The 20,879-nt window shown below is 54.8% G+C and overlaps 1 protein-coding gene across 2 annotated transcripts in view; it reads right to left on the bottom strand.

Annotated features, from left to right (window-relative positions):
- The window catches only part of ccdc88c (coiled-coil domain containing 88C), a 223,258-nt gene extending 213,879 nt beyond the window's left edge, over positions 1–9,379 (bottom strand). For both annotated transcript variants that reach the window (XM_038773235.1, XM_038773242.1), the window contains exons 1-2: positions 9,275–9,379; positions 5,566–5,666 (exon numbers count right to left, since the gene is read on the bottom strand). In XM_038773235.1, coding sequence (XP_038629163.1) covers positions 5,566–5,666; positions 9,275–9,343 — 170 coding nt within the window. In that variant the 5' untranslated portion in view covers positions 9,344–9,379. The remainder of the gene's footprint in view (positions 1–5,565; positions 5,667–9,274) is intronic.
- Positions 9,380–20,879: the final 11,500 nt, after the last annotated feature.

Here is a 20,879-nt window from a genome sequence, read left to right as displayed (position 1 = left end):
CCAACACAGCACCTTGCATTTATATCACATCTTTAAAATAGGAAACTGCCCCCGAAACATCAAACTTCATTTGGGGCCAAGCCACAGTGTGACTGGTGACCAAAAACTGGGTCAAAGGGGCGGGTGATAAGCGTTTAAACGAGGAGGTGCAAAAGGTTAGGGGAGGGAATTCTAACGAGTTGAAAGCACGGCTGCCAGTGACGAGCTGAAGGAAGCGGGAGATTCAGAAGAAGCCAGGTGTTGGTGACCTCAGGTTTTGAACGGCCCTCAGGCTGGAGAAGGAGGTTACAGAGATAGGAAAGGATCGAGGCCATGGAGGGGTTTCCATCTTACCAGCACCGGCTGGAGTTAAATGCAACAGCAGAGCTCAACACGCCGAGTCCCCAAGCTGACACGGAGCAATGGGAACAGCCCATCTTCAAATACACCAGCTCCCACCAAAATCTGAAGTAGCATGTTCTCCCAGTGTCCTGGTTTTCCATACCGATTAGGGTAGGGGTAGGCCATTTGGCCCTTCCAGTCTGCTGTGCCATTCAATAAGATTGTGGCCTTCTTTATCAAGAATACATCTGGCTACGTTAACAATATTGAAAGACTCTGCTTCCACTGCCTTTTGAGGGAATGCACCCTCGAGAGAAAATTTTTTTTTCATCCCTCTGTAATGGGCGACCCTCTATTTTTAAACAGTGACCCGAGTTCTCGATTCTCCCACAAGAGGAAATATCCTCTCACATCCACCCTGTCAATACCCTCCCAAGGTTCCAATCAGTACCCAGTGTTGTACACTTCTCAGTTCCTAATTAAGGTTGCAGAACAAGGACAGCTGCTTTTATGTGGTCTTGTGGTTTACAAGTGAACCTAATATACTTTTATCAGTTAGAGCCAGCCAGAGGATCAGCCTTAATCACTTCTGGTAAAATTCACAAGATCCCAGGCGATTAAACACATATTGAACCACTGAATATTAATTAAACCCTTCAATTATACAAGCACTGTATTTAATTACTGTAAAGATTGCTGCCGGGCCATTGTCCTATTCACAGGTGCCATTTCACTCCAGCGAGCATTTAAACAAGTGAAACCCATCACTCGATAGTCAGCACTGTCCCCTGCAGGGGTGAAGCAGGCCATCCGACCCGTCAAACCTGTGCTGGTTCTTTGAAAGCATCCTCAAATTACTCCCAATTCCCCGGGGCCCTGCCAATTTTTCACCCTATCGATGTGTCTTCTTTTGAAAACGATTATTGAATCATTTCTCCTGCAAATCACAACTCACTTCACTAAAATAATTCCTAATTTGTCTCACTCATTCATCATCTGCATCCTCTGGTCATCAATTCTTGGGCAAACAATTTCCCATTATTTACGGTATCAAAGCCATTCATGATTTTGAACACTTCCATTCAATCCCCCGTGAACCATTTCTGCTCCAAGAATAATAATCCCAGGCTCTCAACAGGAATCATTCCCAATTTGTCCCCCCCGCTCTCTCTCAAAGTCCTGGACTTTATTCCTAAAATGCGGTGCTCAAAATGGGACATAATACTCCATGATTCCAATGGCAGCCTTGAATCCCAAAGTTGATCCGTAAGCAGACTTACAACCATCCCCACTGTTGACTTCTTTAAGTCACCCTCAGAACATTAGCAATCGACTCGGACTTCACTTCCAATCTGTTATAACCTGCCTGCTTACCACTGGCTGGGGACTAATGACAATCCCACAATCCTATGGGAGTATGAGCTTCCCCAATGCGGGGGGGGGGGGGGGGGGGGGGGGGGGGGGGAGAAATCATTAGCAGACTCCCTGCATAAATAGATAGAGCTGGCCAGTTTGGAACCAGCAGAGAGAGAGGAGTGAGCAGCAAGGGAAGTTGCTGCCTCTGTTGTATATATATATATATATATATATGTTATTGCAAATAAATCTTATTTCTTTGTATCCTGAAGACTCGTGCTGGATTCTTCGTGGCCCTCATAAAACTGGCGACGAGGATGGGATTCGAACCCACGCGTGCAAAGCACAATGGATTAGCAGGTGTGACCAAAATGAAAATGTTGGCCCGGAGTTATGTCTGGTGGCCAGGCCTCAACACCGACATTGAGAAGGTGGCCCAAAACTGCTCCATTTGCCAGGAGCATCAGAAGCTTCCGCCGGCCGCGCCCCTACATCACTGGGAATGGCCAGGGCGGCCTTGGGCGCGCTTGCATGCGGATTTCGCCGGCCCTTTTCAAGGATCTATGTTCCTTCCATTAAATCGACGGCCAGTCTAAATGGCTAGAGATGCATAAGATGGTAGGCACAACGTCCTGCGCAACAATCAAGAAGATGTGTTTGTCTTTCAGTACGCATGGTCTCCCTGAGGTGCTGGTCACGGACACTGGCACTCCGTTCACAAGTGAGGAGTTTGCGAAGTTCATGAAGGTGAACGGCTTACGCCATATCCGTACTGCCCCTTACCACCCGGCTTCAAATGGGTTGGCGGAGCGCGCAGTGCAGACATTCAATCGAGGCCTAAAGAAGCAGTCTTCCAGGTCGATGGACACGAGACTGGCTCGTTTTTATGTTTTCATAAAGGACCACCCCCCATGCGGTGACTGGGGTAGCTCCCGCAGAACTCCTAACGGGCCGGAGACTTCGCACCCGCCTCAGCATGGTTTTCCTGGACATTAGCGCAAAAGTACACCGCACACAAGAACGGCAGGGACATGGTTTTTCTCGGCATCGGCCGATTCGGCAGTTTGCGCCCGGTGACCAAGTGTTCGTTCGGAATTTTGTTGGTGGCGCCCAGTGGGTCCCTGGCGTAATCTTTCGCCAAACGGGCCCCATCTCTTACCAGTGCAAGCCCAGGGTCGTCTCCAGCGCAAACATGTAGACCACGTTCGGTCCAGAAGACTATCCCTTCCAAAGATTCCCCGCCCCAGGAGCTAATTTCTACAGCCACAGAGACCAGACACAATGGAAAGTATTCCTCACAATCTTCCTCTGGTGCCTCACTCAAAGCCTGCGCAAGTCGTGACAGAACCGCGTGGAGATAAAGACGGCGAGGTGACGGAGGCAGCAGACTCTGACTCCGAGATGGAGACATAAGACACCTCACGGTAGCATGGTGGTTAGCATCAATGCTTCACAGCTCCAGGGTCCCAGGTTCGATTCCCGGCTGGGTCACTGTCTGTGTGGAGTCTGCACGTCCTCCCTGTGTGTGCGTGGGTTTCCTCCGGGTGCTCCGGTTTCCTCCCACAGTCCAAAGATGTGCGGGTTAGGTGGATTGGCCATGCTAAATTGCCCGTAGTGTAAGGTTAATGGGGGGATTGTTGGGTTACGGGTATACGGGTTACGTGGGTTTAAGTAGGGTGATCATTGCTCGGCACAACATCGAGGGCCGAAGGGCCTGTTCTGTGCTGTACTGTTCTATTCTATGCCAGAGGGGGAATCCTCGGGCCCACGGGCCTTGGATGTACAACCGTTACGCCGTTCATCACGAAAGCGCCGGTCACTGTCTCGTTACACGCCGCCTGATCCAGCGCCTCGTACAAATGGTGTCCGGCCTGCGGCAAAACGAGTCCGACGCCCTCCTTCGCCAGGGTCTTCGGTGGATTCCTTGGACTTTTTTTTGGGTGGGGGTGGGGGATGTTATAACCTGCCTGCTTACCACTGGCTGGGGACTAATGACAATCCCACAATCCTATGGGAGTATGAGCTTCCCCAATGAGGGGGAGGGGGGCAGAGAAATCATTAGCAGACTCCCTGCATAAATAGAGCTGGCCAGTTTGGAACCAGCAGAGAGAGAGGAGTGAGCAGCAAGGGAAGTTGCTGCTGCTGTTGTGTATATATATGTTATTGTAAATAAATGTTATTTCTTTGTATCCTGAAGACTCGTGCTGGATTCTTCGTGGCCCTCACAAAACAATCCAAAACTACTGACAGTCCCCATCCACACATGGCATCCATGATCAATATCAATATGAAACCAATCTGAAATAATCAAGGCTTATTCAAAAAGCAGAGGAAAAGACTCACGTTTCTATTACCACCTTTCACATGTCGGAATGTCCCAGTTAGGCACTGTTATAACGCAGGAACCACAGTGCCCAATTTTTGCACAGCAAGCTCCCACAAACAACAACCTCTTAAGCGATGACAGTTGAGGGGTAAATATCAGCTAAGAGATTTCCTCTTTTTCAGTGTTGGGCATCTTTCACTAGAGAGGGAACTCTGTTCAATGTCCCAGCTTAAAGATGGCACCCCCGATAATGTAACACTGTTTGTAATCACACATGTGGACTAAACAGTCTGTTCTTCCCCAGTGCGGAGGAAGAGCAATGTAGTTAGTTTTGCCACTTTAAGGAGGTGTTTGGGGGGGGCAGGGAAGCAATTTCACAGCACAGGGTCCTCATGTTTCTGGATCAGTCTCTGACACATTCACAATGTCTTTCGGCAGGCAGGACAGACAGCAGCAACCCTTTTCCAATGTTGGAGAGAAATCAGTTACATGCAAGAGGCCAGAGTTAGACTGCCGTCTGAATTAGTTAATTCCTCAATTGCCACACTCTCCAATTCTGACCACTTTTACCCAATTTACTTTGCTCCACCTTTGGTGGCTGTGCCTTCAGCTACCTCGGTCTGAAACCCTGGAATTCCATCCCCTCACCTCCGCCCCAACTCCTCAGCCTCGTTCAGGGGATTGATGCTCCTCGAAACTTGCCTCTTCAACCCAACTTTCACCTGTCTTAATATCTCCCCTTGTGGCTCAGTATCAAACTATGTCTGATAATCTCTCCTATTAATAGCCTTGGCAGATTGAGAGAAAAGCACTAAAAATCTCAATTGCCTCGGTTGTAGAGCCGGAGGAGGTTACAATTAGAAAAGGGTCGAGGTTATGGGAGAATCTGGTAACAACCATTGGGATCACATCGGCTGGATATATTTTTTAAAAACTATTCTTTGAATTCCTTGAAGCACCTTGGAACGTTCCAATCTGTTGCAGGCGCTAGTTGCAAGTTGCTGTTCGCCCTTTATTAATTTGCAATGCAGGTAGATGGGGGTTGTTTATATCACCATTTTCTCATGTTTCTGGATCAGTCTCTGGCACACTAACAATGTCTTTCGGCGGGTGGGACAGACAGCAGCAACCCTTTTTCCATCACACATTACCAGCGGCTTTCCACCCAACTTCACCAGTGCCCCAGCCCTTCCTGAGGATCTCTCCCCTTCATCCCACTTCCTGCCCAGTCCAACAGCCCAGCAGTCATCTCAAAGCAGTGAGACAACTGATAAAACACTCCACAGCAAAGCCAGTTTCTCCCTCTCCTGAGATACTGAGGATTCTCACAGCATTGTCTGTTTGCCTTTCAAACCTGTCTGATTTGGGGACATTACAATCAGGAACGACACAGTGAACTGGGGGGGGGGGGGGGGGGGGGGGGGGGTCTCCCGCAACCAAACTCTCCGAATCATTTACTCAGCTTCAGAGCTGTTGAGGATGTGGTTTCAAAATGATCAAACTTGCTTTGAAGCCGTTAAAACAGTAATATTGAAAACAACAGAAAAGTCAGACAAACTCACATTTGTAACATGATTTTATGCAGGAACACTCCATCCACGAGATCCATGAATACGCTCACTTTCTCACTGTTTTTTCCGCCCACTGGTCCAAAGGTTTTTACCTGAAACACAATTTTTAAAAGAAAATATTGGTACCATGTGCCTTTTGTTTGTTAAAATGTGACAATGCCATACACACATTGTGTCGCACTCTGCCCCGTCACACTCTGCCACACACGCCGTCACACTCTGCCACACACGCCGTCACACTCTGCCACACACGCCGTCACACTCTGCCACACACGCACTCTGCCACACACGCCGTCGCACTCTGCCACACAGGCCGTCGCACTCTGCCACACAGGCCGTCGCACTCTGCCACACACGCCGTCGCACTCTGCCACACACGCCGTCACACTCTGCCACACACGCCGTCACACTCTGCCACACACGCCGTCACACTCTGCCACACACGCCGTCACACTCTGCCACACACGCCGTCACACTCTGCCACACACGCCGTCACACTCTGCCACACACGCCGTCACACTCTGCCACACACGCCGTCACACTCTGCCACACACGCCGTCACACTCTGCCACACACGCCGTCACACTCTGCCACACACGCCGTCACACTCTGCCACACACGCCGTCACACTCTGCCACACACGCCGTCACACTCTGCCACACACGCCGTCACACTCTGCCACACACGCCGTCACACTCTGCCACACACGCCGTCACACTCTGCCACACACGCCGTCACACTCTGCCACACACGCCGTCACACTCTGCCACACACGCCGTCACACTCTGCCACACACGCCGTCACACTCTGCCACACACGCCGTCACACTCTGCCACACACGCCGTCACACTCTGCCACACACGCCGTCACACTCTGCCACACACGCCGTCACACTCTGCCACACACTGCCACACACGCCGTCACACTCTGCCACACACGCCGTCACACTCTGCCACACACGCCGTCACACTCTGCCACACACGCCGTCACACTCTGCCACACACGCACTCTGCCACACACGCCGTCGCACTCTGCCACACAGGCCGTCGCACTCTGCCACACAGGCCGTCGCACTCTGCCACACAGGCCGTCGCACTCTGCCACACAGGCCGTCGCACTCTGCCACACAGGCCGTCGCACTCTGCCACACACGCCGTCGCACTCTGCCACACACGCCGTCACACTCTGCCACACACGCCGTCACACTCTGCCACACACGCCGTCACACTCTGCCACACACGCCGTCACACTCTGCCACACACGCCGTCACACTCTGCCACACACGCCGTCACACTCTGCCACACACGCCGTCACACTCTGCCACACACGCCGTCACACTCTGCCACACACGCCGTCACACTCTGCCACACACGCCGTCACACTCTGCCACACACGCCGTCACACTCTGCCACACACGCCGTCACACTCTGCCACACACGCCGTCACACTCTGCCACACACGCCGTCACACTCTGCCACACACGCCGTCACACTCTGCCACACACGCCGTCACACTCTGCCACACACGCCGTCACACTCTGCCACACACGCCGTCACACTCTGCCACACACGCCGTCACACTCTGCCACACACGCCGTCACACTCTGCCACACACGCCGTCACACTCTGCCACACACGCCGTCACACTCTGCCACACACGCCGTCACACTCTGCCACACACCGTCACACTCTGCCACACACGCCGTCACACTCTGCCACACACGCCGTCACACTCTGCCACACACGCCGTCACACTCTGCCACACACGCCGTCACACTCTGCCACACACGCCGTCACACTCTGCCACACACGCCGTCACACTCTGCCACACACGCCGTCACACTCTGCACACACGCCGTCACACTCTGCCACACACGCCGTCACACTCTGCCACACACTGCCACACACGCCGTCACACTCTGCCACACACGCCGTCACACTCTGCCACACACGCCGTCACACTCTGCCACACACGCCGTCACACTCTGCCACACACGCCGTCACACTCTGCCACACACGCCGTCACACTCTGCCACACACGCCGTCACACTCTGCCACACACGCCGTCACACTCTGCCACACACGCCGTCACACTCTGCCACACACGCCGTCACACTCTGCCACACACGCCGTCACACTCTGCCACACACGCCGTCACACTCTGCCACACACGCCGTCACACTCTGCCACACACGCCGTCACACTCTGCCACACACGCCGTCACACTCTGCCACACACGCCGTCACACTCTGCCACACACGCCGTCACACTCTGCCACACACGCCGTCACACTCTGCCACACACGCCGTCACACTCTGCCACACACGCCGTCACACTCTGCCACACACGCCGTCACACTCTGCCACACACGCCGTCACACACGCCGTCACACTCCGCCACACACGCCGTCACACTCCGCCACACACGCCGTCACTCTGCCACACACGCCGTCACACTCTGCCACACACGCCGTCACACTCTGCCACACACGCCGTCACACTCTGCCACACACGCCGTCACACTCTGCCACACACGCCGTCACACTCTGCCACACACGCCGTCACACTCTGCCACACACGCCGTCACACTCTGCCACACACGCCGTCACACTCTGCCACACACGCCGTCACACTCTGCCACACACGCCGTCACACTCTGCCACACACGCCGTCACACTCTGCCACACACGCCGTCACACTCTGCCACACACGCCGTCACACTCTGCCACACACGCCGTCACACTCTGCCACACACGCCGTCACACTCTGCCACACACGCCGTCACACTCTGCCACACACGCCGTCACACTCTGCCACACACGCCGTCACACTCTGCCACACACGCCGTCACACTCTGCCACACACGCCGTCACACTCTGCCACACACGCCGTCACACTCTGCCACACACGCCGTCACACTCTGCCACACACGCCGTCACACTCTGCCACACACGCCGTCACACTCTGCCACACACGCCGTCACACTCTGCCACACACGCCGTCACACTCTGCCACACACGCCGTCACACTCTGCCACACACGCCGTCACACTCTGCCACACACGCCGTCACACTCTGCCACACACGCCGTCACACTCTGCCACACACGCCGTCACACTCTGCCACACACGCCGTCACACTCTGCCACACACGCCGTCACACTCTGCCACACACGCCGTCACACTCTGCCACACACGCCGTCACACTCTGCCACACACGCCGTCACACACTCTGCCACACACGCCGTCACACTCTGCCACACACGCTGTCACACACTCTGCCACACACACACACACATCGTCACACTCAACGCCATACATACATATTGTCACACTCGCACTGCCATATACACACTCACATTGCCATACACACACACACGAATTGTCACACTGCCATACATGTGGAGATGCCGGCGTTGGACTGGGGTGAGCACAGTAAGAAGTCTTACAACACCAGGTCCAACAGGTTTGTGGCGGGAGGGCTCACCGGAGGAAAGAGCAGTGCTCCGAAAGTTAGTGATTCGAAACAAACCCACACAGCCCCACAATCTCACACTCAGCCCCACATACAGCACCCCCCCCACCCCAACCACACACACACAGCCCCCACACGGACCCACATACAGAGCCCCCACCCACCATACACACACACACTCATTCAGTCACACAGGATTTAAATCTACTATAATTGGGCACACACTCACCCAGGTCACCAGCGGGCTCTCCAGAAACTGCTCCATCAGTTCAGAAATGGTCACATCCATGGTCCGCATTGGCGGGGGGGTGAGGGAGGGTGCGGAGGGGGGTGAGGGAGGGTGCGGAGGGGGGTGAGGGAGGGTGCGGAGGGGGGTGAGGGAGGGTGCGGAGGGGGGTGAGGGAGGGTGCGGAGGGGGGTGAGGGAGGGTGCGGAGGGGGGTGAGGGAGGGTGCGGAGGGGGGTGAGGGAGGGTGCGGAGGGGGGTGAGGGAGGGTGCGGAGGGGGGTGAGGGAGGGTGCGGAGGGGGGTGAGGGAGGGTGCGGAGGGGGGTGAGGGAGGGTGCGGAGGGGGGTGAGGGAGGGTGCGGAGGGGGGTGAGGGAGGGTGCGGAGGGGGTGAGGGAGGGTGCGGAGGGGGTGAGGGAGGGTGCGGAGGGGGTGAGGGAGGGTGCGGAGGGGGTGAGGGAGGGTGCGGAGGGGGTGAGGGAGGGTGCGGAGGGGGGTGAGGGAGGGTGCGGAGGGGGGTGAGGGAGGGTGCGGAGGGGGGTGAGGGAGGGTGCGGAGGGGGGTGAGGGAGGGTGCGGAGGGGGTAAGGGAGGGTGCGGAGGGGGTAAGGGAGGGTGCGGAGGGGGTAAGGGAGGGTGTGGAGGGGGGGGAAGGAGGGTGTTGGGGGGGGAAGGAGGGTGTTGGGGGGGGGAAGGAGGGTGTTGGGGGGGGGAAGGAGGGTGTTGGGGGGGGGAAGGAGGGTGTTGGGGGGGGGAAGGAGGGTGTTGGGGGGGGGGAAGGAGGGTGTTGGGGGGTGGGGAAGGAGGGTGTTGGGGGGGGAAGGAGGGTGTTGGGGGGGAAGGAGGGTGTTGGGGGGGGAAGGAGGGTGTTGGGGGGGGAAGGAGGGTGTTGGGGGGGGGGAGGAGGGTGTTGGGGGGGGGGAAGGAGGGTGTTGGGGGGGGAAGGAGGGTGTTGGGGGGGGAAGGAGGGTGTTGGGGGGGGAAGGAGGGTGTTGGGGGGGGAAGGAGGGTGTTGGGGGGGAAGGAGGGTGTTGGGGGGGGAAGGAGGGTGTTGGGGGGGGAAGGAGGGTGTTGGGGGGGGGAGGAGGGTGTTGGGGGGGGGGGGAAGGAGGGTGTTGGGGGGGGGGAAGGAGGGTGTGGGGGGGAAGGAGGGTGTGGGGGGGGGAAGGAGGGTGTGGGGGGGGAAGGAGGGTGTGGGGGGGGAAGGAGGGTGTGGGGGGGGAAGGAGGGTGTGGGGGGGGAAGGAGGGTGTGGGGGGGGAAGGAGGGTGTGGGGGGGGAAGGAGGGTGTTGGGGGGGGGAGGAGGGTGTTGGGGGGGGGGAGGAGGGTGTTGGGGGGGGGAGGAGGGTGTTGGGGGGGGGGGGGGAGGAGGGTGTTGGGGGGGGGGGGGAGGAGGGTGTTGGGGGGGGGGGAGGAGGGTGTTGGGGGGGGGGGAAGGGGGGTGTTGGGGGGGGGAAGGAGGGTGTTGGGGGGGGAAGGAGGGTGTTGGGGGGGGGAAGGAGGGTGTTGGGGGGGGGGAAGGAGGGTGTTGGGGGGGGGGGAAGGAGGGTGTTGGGGGGGGGAAGGAGGGTGTTGGGGGGGGGGAAGGAGGGTGTTGGGGGGGGGGGGGAAGGAGGGTGTTGGGGGGGGGGGGGAAGGAGGGTGTTGGGGGGGGGGGGAATGGAGGGTGTTGGGGGGGGGGGGAAGGAGGGTGTTGGGGGGGGGGGGGAAGGAGGGTGTTGGGGGGGGGGGAAGGAGGGTGTTGGGGGGGGGGGGGGGGGAAGGAGGGTGTTGGGGGGGGGGGGGGAAGGAGGGGTTGGGGGGGGGGGGGGGGGGAGGCCGGCTGGCTGTGCCCCGGGCCGGCTCCCTGTGCCCGGGCCGGCTGGCTGTGCCCCGGGCCGGCTCCCTGTGCCCCGGGCCGGCTCCCTGTGCCCCGGGCCGGCTGACTGTGCCCCGGGCCGGCTGGCCTGTGCCCCGGGCCGGCTCCCTGTGCCCCGGGCCGGCTCCCTGTGCCCCGGGCCGGCTCCCTGTGCCCCGGGCCGGCTGGCTGTGCCCCGGGCCGGCTCCCTGTGCCCCGGGCCGGCTCCCTGTGCCCCGGGCCGGCTCCCTGTGCCCCGGGCCGGCTCCCTGTGCCCCGGGCCGGCTGGCTGTGCCCCGGGCCGGCTCCCTGTGCCCCGGGCCGGCTGGCTGAGCCCCGGGCCGGCTGGCTGTGCCCCGGGCCGGCTCCCTGTGCCCCGGGCCGGCTCCCTGTGCCCCGGGCCGGCTCCCTGTGCCCGGGCCGGATCCCTGTGCCCCGGGCCGGATCCCTGTGCCCCGGGCCGGCTGGCTGTGCCCCGGGCCGGATCCCTGTGCCCCGGGCCGGCTCCCTGTGCCCCGGGCCGGCTGGCTGTGCCACGGGCCGGCTCCCTGTGCCCCGGGCCGGCTGGCTGTGCCCCGGGCCGGCTCCCTGTGCCCCGGGCCGGCTGGCTGTGCCCCGGGCCGGCTCCCTGTGCCCCGGACTGGCTCCCTGTGCCCCGGGCCGGCTGGCTGTGCCCCGGGCCGGCTCCCTGTGCCCCGGGCCGGCTCCCTGTGCCCCGGGCCGGATCCCTGTGCCCCGGGCCGGCTGGCTGTGCCCCGGGCCGGCTCCCTGTGCCCCGGGCCGGCTCCCTGTGCCCCGGGCCGGCTCCCTGTGCCCCGGGGACAGATGCTCACATCCCAGAGCCGCTTCCTCGGGATTCCGCCAAAGACCAACAGCAAAAAAGTTTAAGCCGACTCCGGGGTAACCATGGCAACGGGGCTGAGCTTCCCGCTCTCAGTCCGGTGCGGGGGGGGTGAACTCCTCCGGGACAGACCCTGCCGGGGACACTCGCTGAAGATGCTGTCGGACTGGGGAACAAAGCGACGCTGCCCCGGCAGCGGCACGAGAAGCCGGTAACCAGCAGCAACTAGCCAGCCTGACTGATTGACAGCGGGGACGGCCAATCACAGCGCGGTGCTTGACTGACTGACAGCGGGAGAAGCCAATCACAGTGCGGAGCGACTAACTGACTGACAGGAGGAACGACCAGTCACAGCGCGGAGAGGTTGACTAACAGCGGAGAGAGCAAATCCGAGCACAGCTCAGCCAGCCAAACACCCGCATTGGCTGTTCTTAATCCACACAGCCAATCACCGCTGGACTAAGACGGGGCTTCTGCAACATGTGGCTCCCGGGGACGTGAATTAACCATGAAGGCGCCCCCTGAGGACACACACTGTTACTGCAGGGTATTATATCTGTGAGCGGCCTCTGAGGACACATACTGTAACTGCGGGGAATTGTGCAGGAGCGCCCCCTGAAGACACACACTGCACACTGTATAACTGCGGGGAATTGTGCAGGAGCGCCCCCTGAGGACATACACTGTAACTGCGGGGAATTGTACAGGAGCGCCTCCTGAGGACATACACTGTAACTGCGGGGAATTGTACAGGAGCGCCCCCTGAAGACACACACTGCACACTATAACTGCGGGGAATTATACAGGAGCGCCCCCTGAAGACACACACTGCACACTGTATAACTGCGGGGAATTGTGCAGGAGCGCCCCCTGAGGACATACACTGTAACTGCGGGGAATTGTACAGGAGCGCCTCCTGAGGACATACACTGTAACTGCGGGGAATTATACAGGAGCGCCCCCTGAAGACACACACTGCACACTGTATAACTGCGGGGAATTGTGCAGGAGCGCCCCCTGAGGATATACACTGTAACTGCGGGCAATTGTACAGGAGCGTCCCCTGAGGACACACACTACACACTGTATAACTGCGGGGAATTGTACAGGAGCGCCCCCTGAGGACATACACTGTAACTGCGGGGAATTGTACAGGAGCGCCCCCTGAGGACATACACTGTAACTGCGGGGAATTGTACAGGAGCGCCCCCTGAGCACACACCTGTAATTGCGGGGAATTATACAGGAGCGCCCCCTGAGGACACACACTACACACTGTATAACTGCGGGGAATTATACAGGAGCGCCCCCTGAGGACATACACTGTAACTGCGGGGAATTGTACAGGAGCGCCCCCTGAGGACATACGCTGTAACTGCGGGGAATTGTACAGGAGCGCCCCCTGTAACTGCAGGGGATTAAATATGAGAGCGCCCTGAGGACACACACATTAATTGTGGGGAATTATACAGGAGCGCCCCCGAGGGACACACACTGTGATGGGCAGCAGGGTAGCATGGTGGTTAGCATAAATGCTTCACAGCTCCAGGCTCCCAGGTTCGATTCCCGGCTGGGTCACTGTCTGTGCGGAGTCTGCACATCCTCCCCGTGTGTGCGTGGGTTTCCTCCGGGTACTCCGGTTTCCTCCCACAGTCCAAAGATGTGTGGGTTAGGTGGATTGGCCATGCTAAATTGCCCGTAGTGTCCTAAAAAAAGTAAGGTTGGGGGGGGGGTTGTTGGGTATAGAGTGGATACGTGGGTTTGAGTGGGCTCGGCACAACATCGAGGGCCGAAGGGCCTGTTCTGTGCTGTACTGTTCTATGTCTATGTAACTGCCGGGAATTAAATCGGAGCACCCCCTGAGGACACACACTGTTACTACGGTGGATTACAAGGGAGCGCCCCCTGAGGACACACACTGTAACTGCAGAACTTGATAGAGGTGCGCCCCCAGAGGATACACACTGTAACTGCAGGATATTATACCGGATCGCCCCTTGGAGGCACACTCTGTAACTGCGGGGAATTATACAGGAGCGCCCCCTGAGGACTCACTCCAACTGCGGGGATTTATACAGGAGCGCTCCCTGAGGCCACACACTGCAACTGCGGGTAATTATACAGGACCGCCCCCCGAGGACACACAATGTAACTGCAGCGAATTATACAGGAGCGCCCCCTGAGGATACACACTGTAACTGCGTGGAATCATACAGGGGAGTCCCCGGAAGACACCCACTGTAACTGCAGGCAATTATAAAGGAGTGCCCTCTGAGGACATGCACTGTAACTGTGGGGAATTATACAGGAGCGCCCCCTGAAGACACTCTGTAACTGCATGGTAATCTATAGGAGCGCCCCCTGAGGATACATACTGTAACTGCGGGAAATTATACAAGAGCGCCCCCTGGGGACAGACACTACAACTGCAGGACATTAAACAGGAGCGCCCCCTGAGGACAGACACTGTAACTGCGGGGAATTATACAGGAGAGCCCCCTGTTTGTCACATACTGTACCTGCAGCAAATTTGACTGGAGTGTCCCCTGCGAGACATTCTGTTACTGCAGGAAATTATACAGTAGCACCCTCGGAGGACACACGCTGTAACTGCGGGAAATTATACTGGACTGCCCCCTAAGGACACACACTTTATCTGCGGGGAATTATACAGGGGCGCCCCCGTGAGGACACACACTGTAACTGTGGGAAATTATACAGGAGCGCCCCTGTGTGACGCACACAGCAAATGCAGGAAATTATAGTAAGAAGTCTTACAACACCAGGTTAAAGTCCAACAGGTTTGATTCAAACACGAGCTTTCGGAGCACAGCTCCTTCCTCAGGTGAATGGCGAGGTATGTTCCAGAAACATTTATATAGACAAAGTCAGAGATAATGGACAATGCTTGGAATGCAGGCATTTGCAGGTAATCAAATCATTGCAGATCCAGGGAGAGGGATAATCACAGGTTAAAGAGGTGTAAATTGTCTCAAGCCCGAACAGTTGGTAGGGTTTTGCAAGTCCAGGCCTGATGGTGGGGGGGTGGATGTAATGCGACATGAATCCAAGATCCCTGTTGAGGCCGCACTCATGCGTGCGGAACTTAGCTATAAGTTTTTGCTCGGCAATTCTGCGTTGTCGCGTGTCCTGAAGACCGCCTTGTAGAACGCTTACCCGGAGATCAGAGGCTGAATGCCCTTGACTGCTGAAGTGTTCCCCGACTGGAAGGGAACATTCCTGCCTGGTGATTGTTGCACGATGCCCGTTCATTCGTTGTCGCAGTGTCTGCATGGTCTCGCCAATGTACCACGCTTCGGGACATCCTTTCCTGCAGCGTAAGAGGTAGACTACATTGGTTGAGTCGCACGAGTATGTGCCGCGTACCTGGTGGGTGGTGTTACCACGTGTAATGGTGGTATCCGAGTCGATGATCTGGCATGTCTTGCAGAGATTGCCCTGGCAGGGTTGTGTGGTGTCGCTGTTCTGAAGACTGGGTAATTTGCTGCAAACAATGGTTTGTTTGAGGTTGCGCGGTTGTTTGAAGGCCAGTAGTGGGGGTGTGGGGATGACCTTGGCAAGATGTTCATCTTCATTGATGATGTGTTGAAGGCTGCGAAGAAGATGTCGTAGTTTCTCCGCCCCAGGAAAGTACTGGACGACGAAGGGTACTCTGTCAGTGGTGTCCCGTGTGTGTCTTCTGAGGAGGTCGGTGTGGTTTTTTGCTGTGGCGCGTTGGAACTGTCGATCGATGAGTCGAGCGCCATATCCCGTTCGTACGAGAGCATCTTTCAGCATCTGTAGGTGTCTGTTACGCTCCTCCTCGTCTGAGCAGATCCTGTGTATACGGAGGGCTTGTCCATAGGGGATGGCTTCTTTAATGTGTTTAGGGTGGAAGCTGGAGAAGTGGAGCATCGTGAGGTTGTCTGTGAGCTTGCGGTAAAGCGAAGTGCGAAGGTGACCGTCCTTGATGGAGATGAGTGTGTCCAAGAATGCAACAGAATTTGGCGAGTAGTCCATGGTGAGTCTGATGGTGGGATAGAATTTATTGATCTCATCGTGTAGTCGTTTCAGTGATTTTTCGCTGTGGGTCCAAAGGAAAAAAATGTCATCGATGTATCTGGTGTATAACATCGGTTGCAGGTCCTGTGTGGTGAGGAAGTCTTGTTCAAACTTGTGCATGAAGATGTTGGCATATTGAGGTGCAAATTTGGTCCCCATGGCTGTTCCATGCATCTGGGTGAAGAATTTGTTGTCAAAGGTGAAGACGTTGTGATCTAGAATGAAGCGGATGAGTTGCAGAATTGCGTCTGGAGATTGGCAGTTGTCGGTGTTGAGGACTGAGGCTGTTGCAGCAATGCCGTCGTCATGGGGGATGCTGGTGTCGAGTGCCGAGACATCCATTGTGACGAGGAATGTTCCTGGTTCAACTGGTCCATGGGTGCTGAGTTTCTGTAGGAAGTCCGTCGTGTCGCGACAGAAGCTGGGTGTACCTTGTACGATGGGTTTCAAGATGCCCTCGATGCCTACCAACTGTTCGGGCTTGAGACAATTTACACCTCTTTAACCTGTGATTATCCCTCTCCCTGGATCTGCAATGATTTGATTACCTGCAAATGCCTGCATTCCAAGCATTGTCCAGCATCTCTGACTTTGTCTATATAAATGTTTCTGGAACATACCTCGCCATTCACCTGGGGAAGGAGCAGTGCTCCGAAAGCTAGTGTTTGAAACAAACCTGTTGGACTTTAACCTGGTGTTGTAAGACTTCTTACTGTGCTCACCCCAGTCCAACGCCGGCATCTCCACATCAGGAAATTATACAGGAGCACGCACCCACTCTGTGACTCCCACTGCAATTACGGGGAATTATACATATGCTCCTCCTAAGGACATGCACTGTAACTGCAGGAAATTATACAGGAGTGTCCCCGTGTGTCACACACTGTACCTGCGGGGTATACAGGAGCCACTCTCAGAGAACACACCCAGGAGCTGCTGGAAATTGTACAATAGCGTCCTCTGAGGACACACAGTAATTGCAGGGAATTATACAGGACCGCCCCCTGAGGACACACACTGTAACTGTGGGGAATTATACAGGAGTGCCTCCTGAGGTCACACTCTGGAACTGCAGGAAACTATACAGGAGCACCCCCTGTGTGACACACACTGTAACTGTAGGAAATTACACAGGACATATGTGGACATATGCAACCGCTTGTTTTTTTCCTAAAAAAGAAACACACAGGTGGAATGGGATTTTTAGGAATGCTGGCATATGGGCTGCACTGTCTACAGTGACTTGACTGCAAGGGCTGTGTAACCCATCCAATGAAAGACAGAGTCAAGAGAGAAGACCTAGGGGCATGGACAATGGAACTCTATTGAATACAAAGAGGACAAACTAACATTCTCTCTGGAATCTCTTTTCCCACTGGGGAAAGGCACGAGGGCGTGAAGCATCTTCAACTTGGGTGAAGAATCTCACCACTGTATCATTCACTGCTGCACGAAGTAGGTATTAATGTCTGAGATTTGAATAAATCTGGAAGGTGAGAAGAAGAATGGCAAACATTCTGAAGACATTGAAGAATAAACAACTTCCCTACCATCCTTAAAGTACGACATGCACTTTCTGTAGGTAGCGGTAACATTACCACACTTGTTTCAGTGTGAGGCTGCTCCACTGTAGCCAATGGGATGACAATGTTAGAATAAGAAGGTAAGACCACAGCATCTCCAATAATGGAATGAAGTGCATCCAGACAAATGTCTGTCCAGGACTCTTCAGCTGTAGAAGCTCTGTAATGATTTTTGTAAATTAAGGGGCAATTTAGCGTGGCCAATCCACCTATCTGCACAACTTTGGGTTGTGGGGATGAGACCCATGCAGACACGGGGGGGGGGGGGGTGGAATGTGCAAACGCCACACGGACAGTGACCCGGGGCCAAGATCAAACCCAGGTTCTCAGCGTCGTGAGTCAGCAGTGCTAACCACTGCGCCACCATGCCGTCCCCGATGCTCTGTAGTTTATGTCTCTGCTTCTGCACCGAGAGGAAGATTTAAGTCTAAAAGTGTGACTTGCTGATGAGATTTAAGTGTTGGCAGTAACTTACTTTCACACAACGTAGGGCAGGCTCTACATTTTCTCCAGTGAGCTTGAACCAACTTGGAATGACACATTTATTTCTCCCTGGATAGTTCACTGTGGTCAACCAGTTATTTATGATGCATCTCATTGGTGGGATCAGCAGCTTCTTCAACTGACTCCTCAAAAGAAATGACAGAGAGCAGCACGGTGGTGCAGTGGGTTAGCATTGCTTCCTCACGGCGCCGAGGTCCCAGGTTCAAACCCGGCTCTGGGTCACTGTCCGTGTAGAGTTTGCACATTCTCCCCGTGTTTGCGTGGGTTTCGCCCCCACAACCCAAAGATGTGCAGGGTAGGTTGATTGGCCATGCTAAATTGGCCCTTAATTGGAAAAAATGAATTGGGTACTCTAAATTTATTAAAATAAAATGACAGAGATTTCATCTGAATTGGCAGTGGAGTCAAGGAGCATAACGTGATCCAAGAGCTAGTCTTCCAAAACATTGTCTCCTTTTCATGAACTCTGTCAGGAAAGAGCCAGCAAACTTCTTGAATGAAACAGTCACCGTCTTTCTCGGTGCCTTCTGTTTCCACGCCTTCTAGCCCATCTACGAAAAGTAGTGAGAGATCTGCAATGTCCTCCTGTGGGTCCAGTGACTGGTTCTTTTACTATAAAGAGCGATTCACTGTGCAATGACTGACGTTAGCAAGCTGCTGTTGAATCAAAGTCTGTTGGTCGTTAAAACAACTTTGGAAATTTCTCCATGAATGTTATTTTACTGCCCTCTACTGACACCTGCAGTGATATCATGGTTGTGTTGTAATTCCCCAGCTGACCACTAGGAATCTCACTAGTATATAAGTGAATGTTAAAGTCAGCTGACCCCTCAGACTGGCTGGAGGAAGTCAAAGAGAGAGGTTGCTTGTGTGTGATTTTACTGTTTTTCTTCTTTTCTCTTGTATATAGTTTACCCACACTTAATGTTAATAAACCATAATGTTAATATAGCTTTAACTATGTGTTCTTGTAAAAGAACATAAGAACTAGGAGCAGGAGTAGGCCATCTGACCCCTCAGGCCTGCTCCGCCATTCAATGAGATCATGGCTGATCTTTTGTGGACTCAGCTCCACTTTCCAGCCCGAACATCATAACCTTTAATCCCTTTGTTCTTCAAAAAACTATCTATCTTTATCTTAAAACATTTCATGAAGGAGCTTCACTGGGAAAGGAATTCCATAGATTCAAAACCCTTTGGGTGAAGAAGTTCCTCCTAAACTCAGTCCTAAATCTACTTCCCCTTATTTTGAGGCTATGTCCCCTAGTTCTGCTTTCACCCGCCAGTGGAAACAACCTGCCCGCATCTATCCAATCTATTCCCTTCATAATTTTATAAACCCCCCCCCACACACATCCGTCTAAATTCCAACGAGTACAATCCCAGTCTACTCAACCTCTCCTCGTAATCCAGCCCCTTCAGCTCTGGGATTAACCTAGTTAATCTCCTCTGCACACCCTCCAGCGCCAGTACATCCTTTCTCAGGTAAGGAGACCAAAACTGAACACAATACTCCAGGTGTGGCCTCAATAACGCCTTACACAATTGCAACATAACCTCCCTAGTCTTAAACTCCATCTCTCTAGTAATGAAGACACACTCAATTTGCCTTCTTAATCACCTGTTGCACCTGTAAACCAAATTTTTGCGACTCATGCACCAGCACACCCAGGTCTCTCTGCACAGCAGCATGTTTTAATATTTTATCATTTAAATAATAATCCCTTTTGCTGTTATTCCTACCAAAATGGATAACCTCACATTTGTCAACATTGTATTCCATCTGCCAGACCCTAGCCCATTCACTTAACCTATCCAAATCCCTCTGCAGACTTCCGGAATCCTCAGCACTTTTTGCTTTACCACTCATCTTAGTGTTGTCTACAAACTTGGACACATTGCCCTTGGTCCCCAACTCCAAATCATCTATGTAAATTGTGAACAATTGTGGACCCAACACTGATCACTGAGGGACACCACTAGCTACTGATTGCCAACCAGAGAAGCACCCATTAATCCCCACTCTTTGCTTTCTATTAATTAACCAATCTGCTATCCATGCTTTACCCTTAATGCCATGCATCTTTATCTTATGCAGCAACCTTTTGTGTGGCACCTTGTCAAAAGCGGTCTGGAAATCCAGATATACCACATCCATTGGCTCCCCATTATCTACACACACCTGGGGGACGGGGTAATTCTGCCCGAGGTCAGTTGCTTTTTTAGTGATGTTGGTTGGGGGATAAATATTGGGTAACTCTGCTGCTCGTCTTCAAATAATAATAATAATCTTTATTGTCACACGTTGGCTTACATTAACACTGCAATGATGTCGCTGTGAAAAGCCCCTAGTCACCACACTCCAGCCCCTGTTCGGGTACACAGAGGGAGAATTCAGAAGGTACAAATTACGTAACAGCACAACTATTGGGACTTGTGGCAGGAAACCGGAGCACCCGGAGGAAACCCACGGAGACACGGGGAGAACGTGCAGACTCCGCACAGACAGTGACCCAAGCCGGGAATCGAACCTGGGACCCTGTGAAGAAACAGTGCTAACCACTGTGCTGCCCTATAGTGCATAAGGATCTTTTACATTCAATCGAGAGGGCCAAAAGGGTCTCAGCTCAACATCACATCTGGAATCAGCACCTCGGACTGTCCTGCACTTCCTCAGCATGACACTCAAGTATTCAAATCTAGATTTTGCGCTCAAGTGTCTGGAGAGGGGCTCAAACCCTTTGAGTCAGAATGCCAACTACAGCTGACACCTTTGAAGGGTG

This window comes from Scyliorhinus canicula, chromosome 2, assembly GCF_902713615.1.
Source record: "Scyliorhinus canicula chromosome 2, sScyCan1.1, whole genome shotgun sequence".
Lineage (NCBI taxonomy): Eukaryota > Metazoa > Chordata > Chondrichthyes > Carcharhiniformes > Scyliorhinidae > Scyliorhinus > Scyliorhinus canicula.
This window is presented reverse-complemented; position numbering and strand designations above follow the sequence as displayed.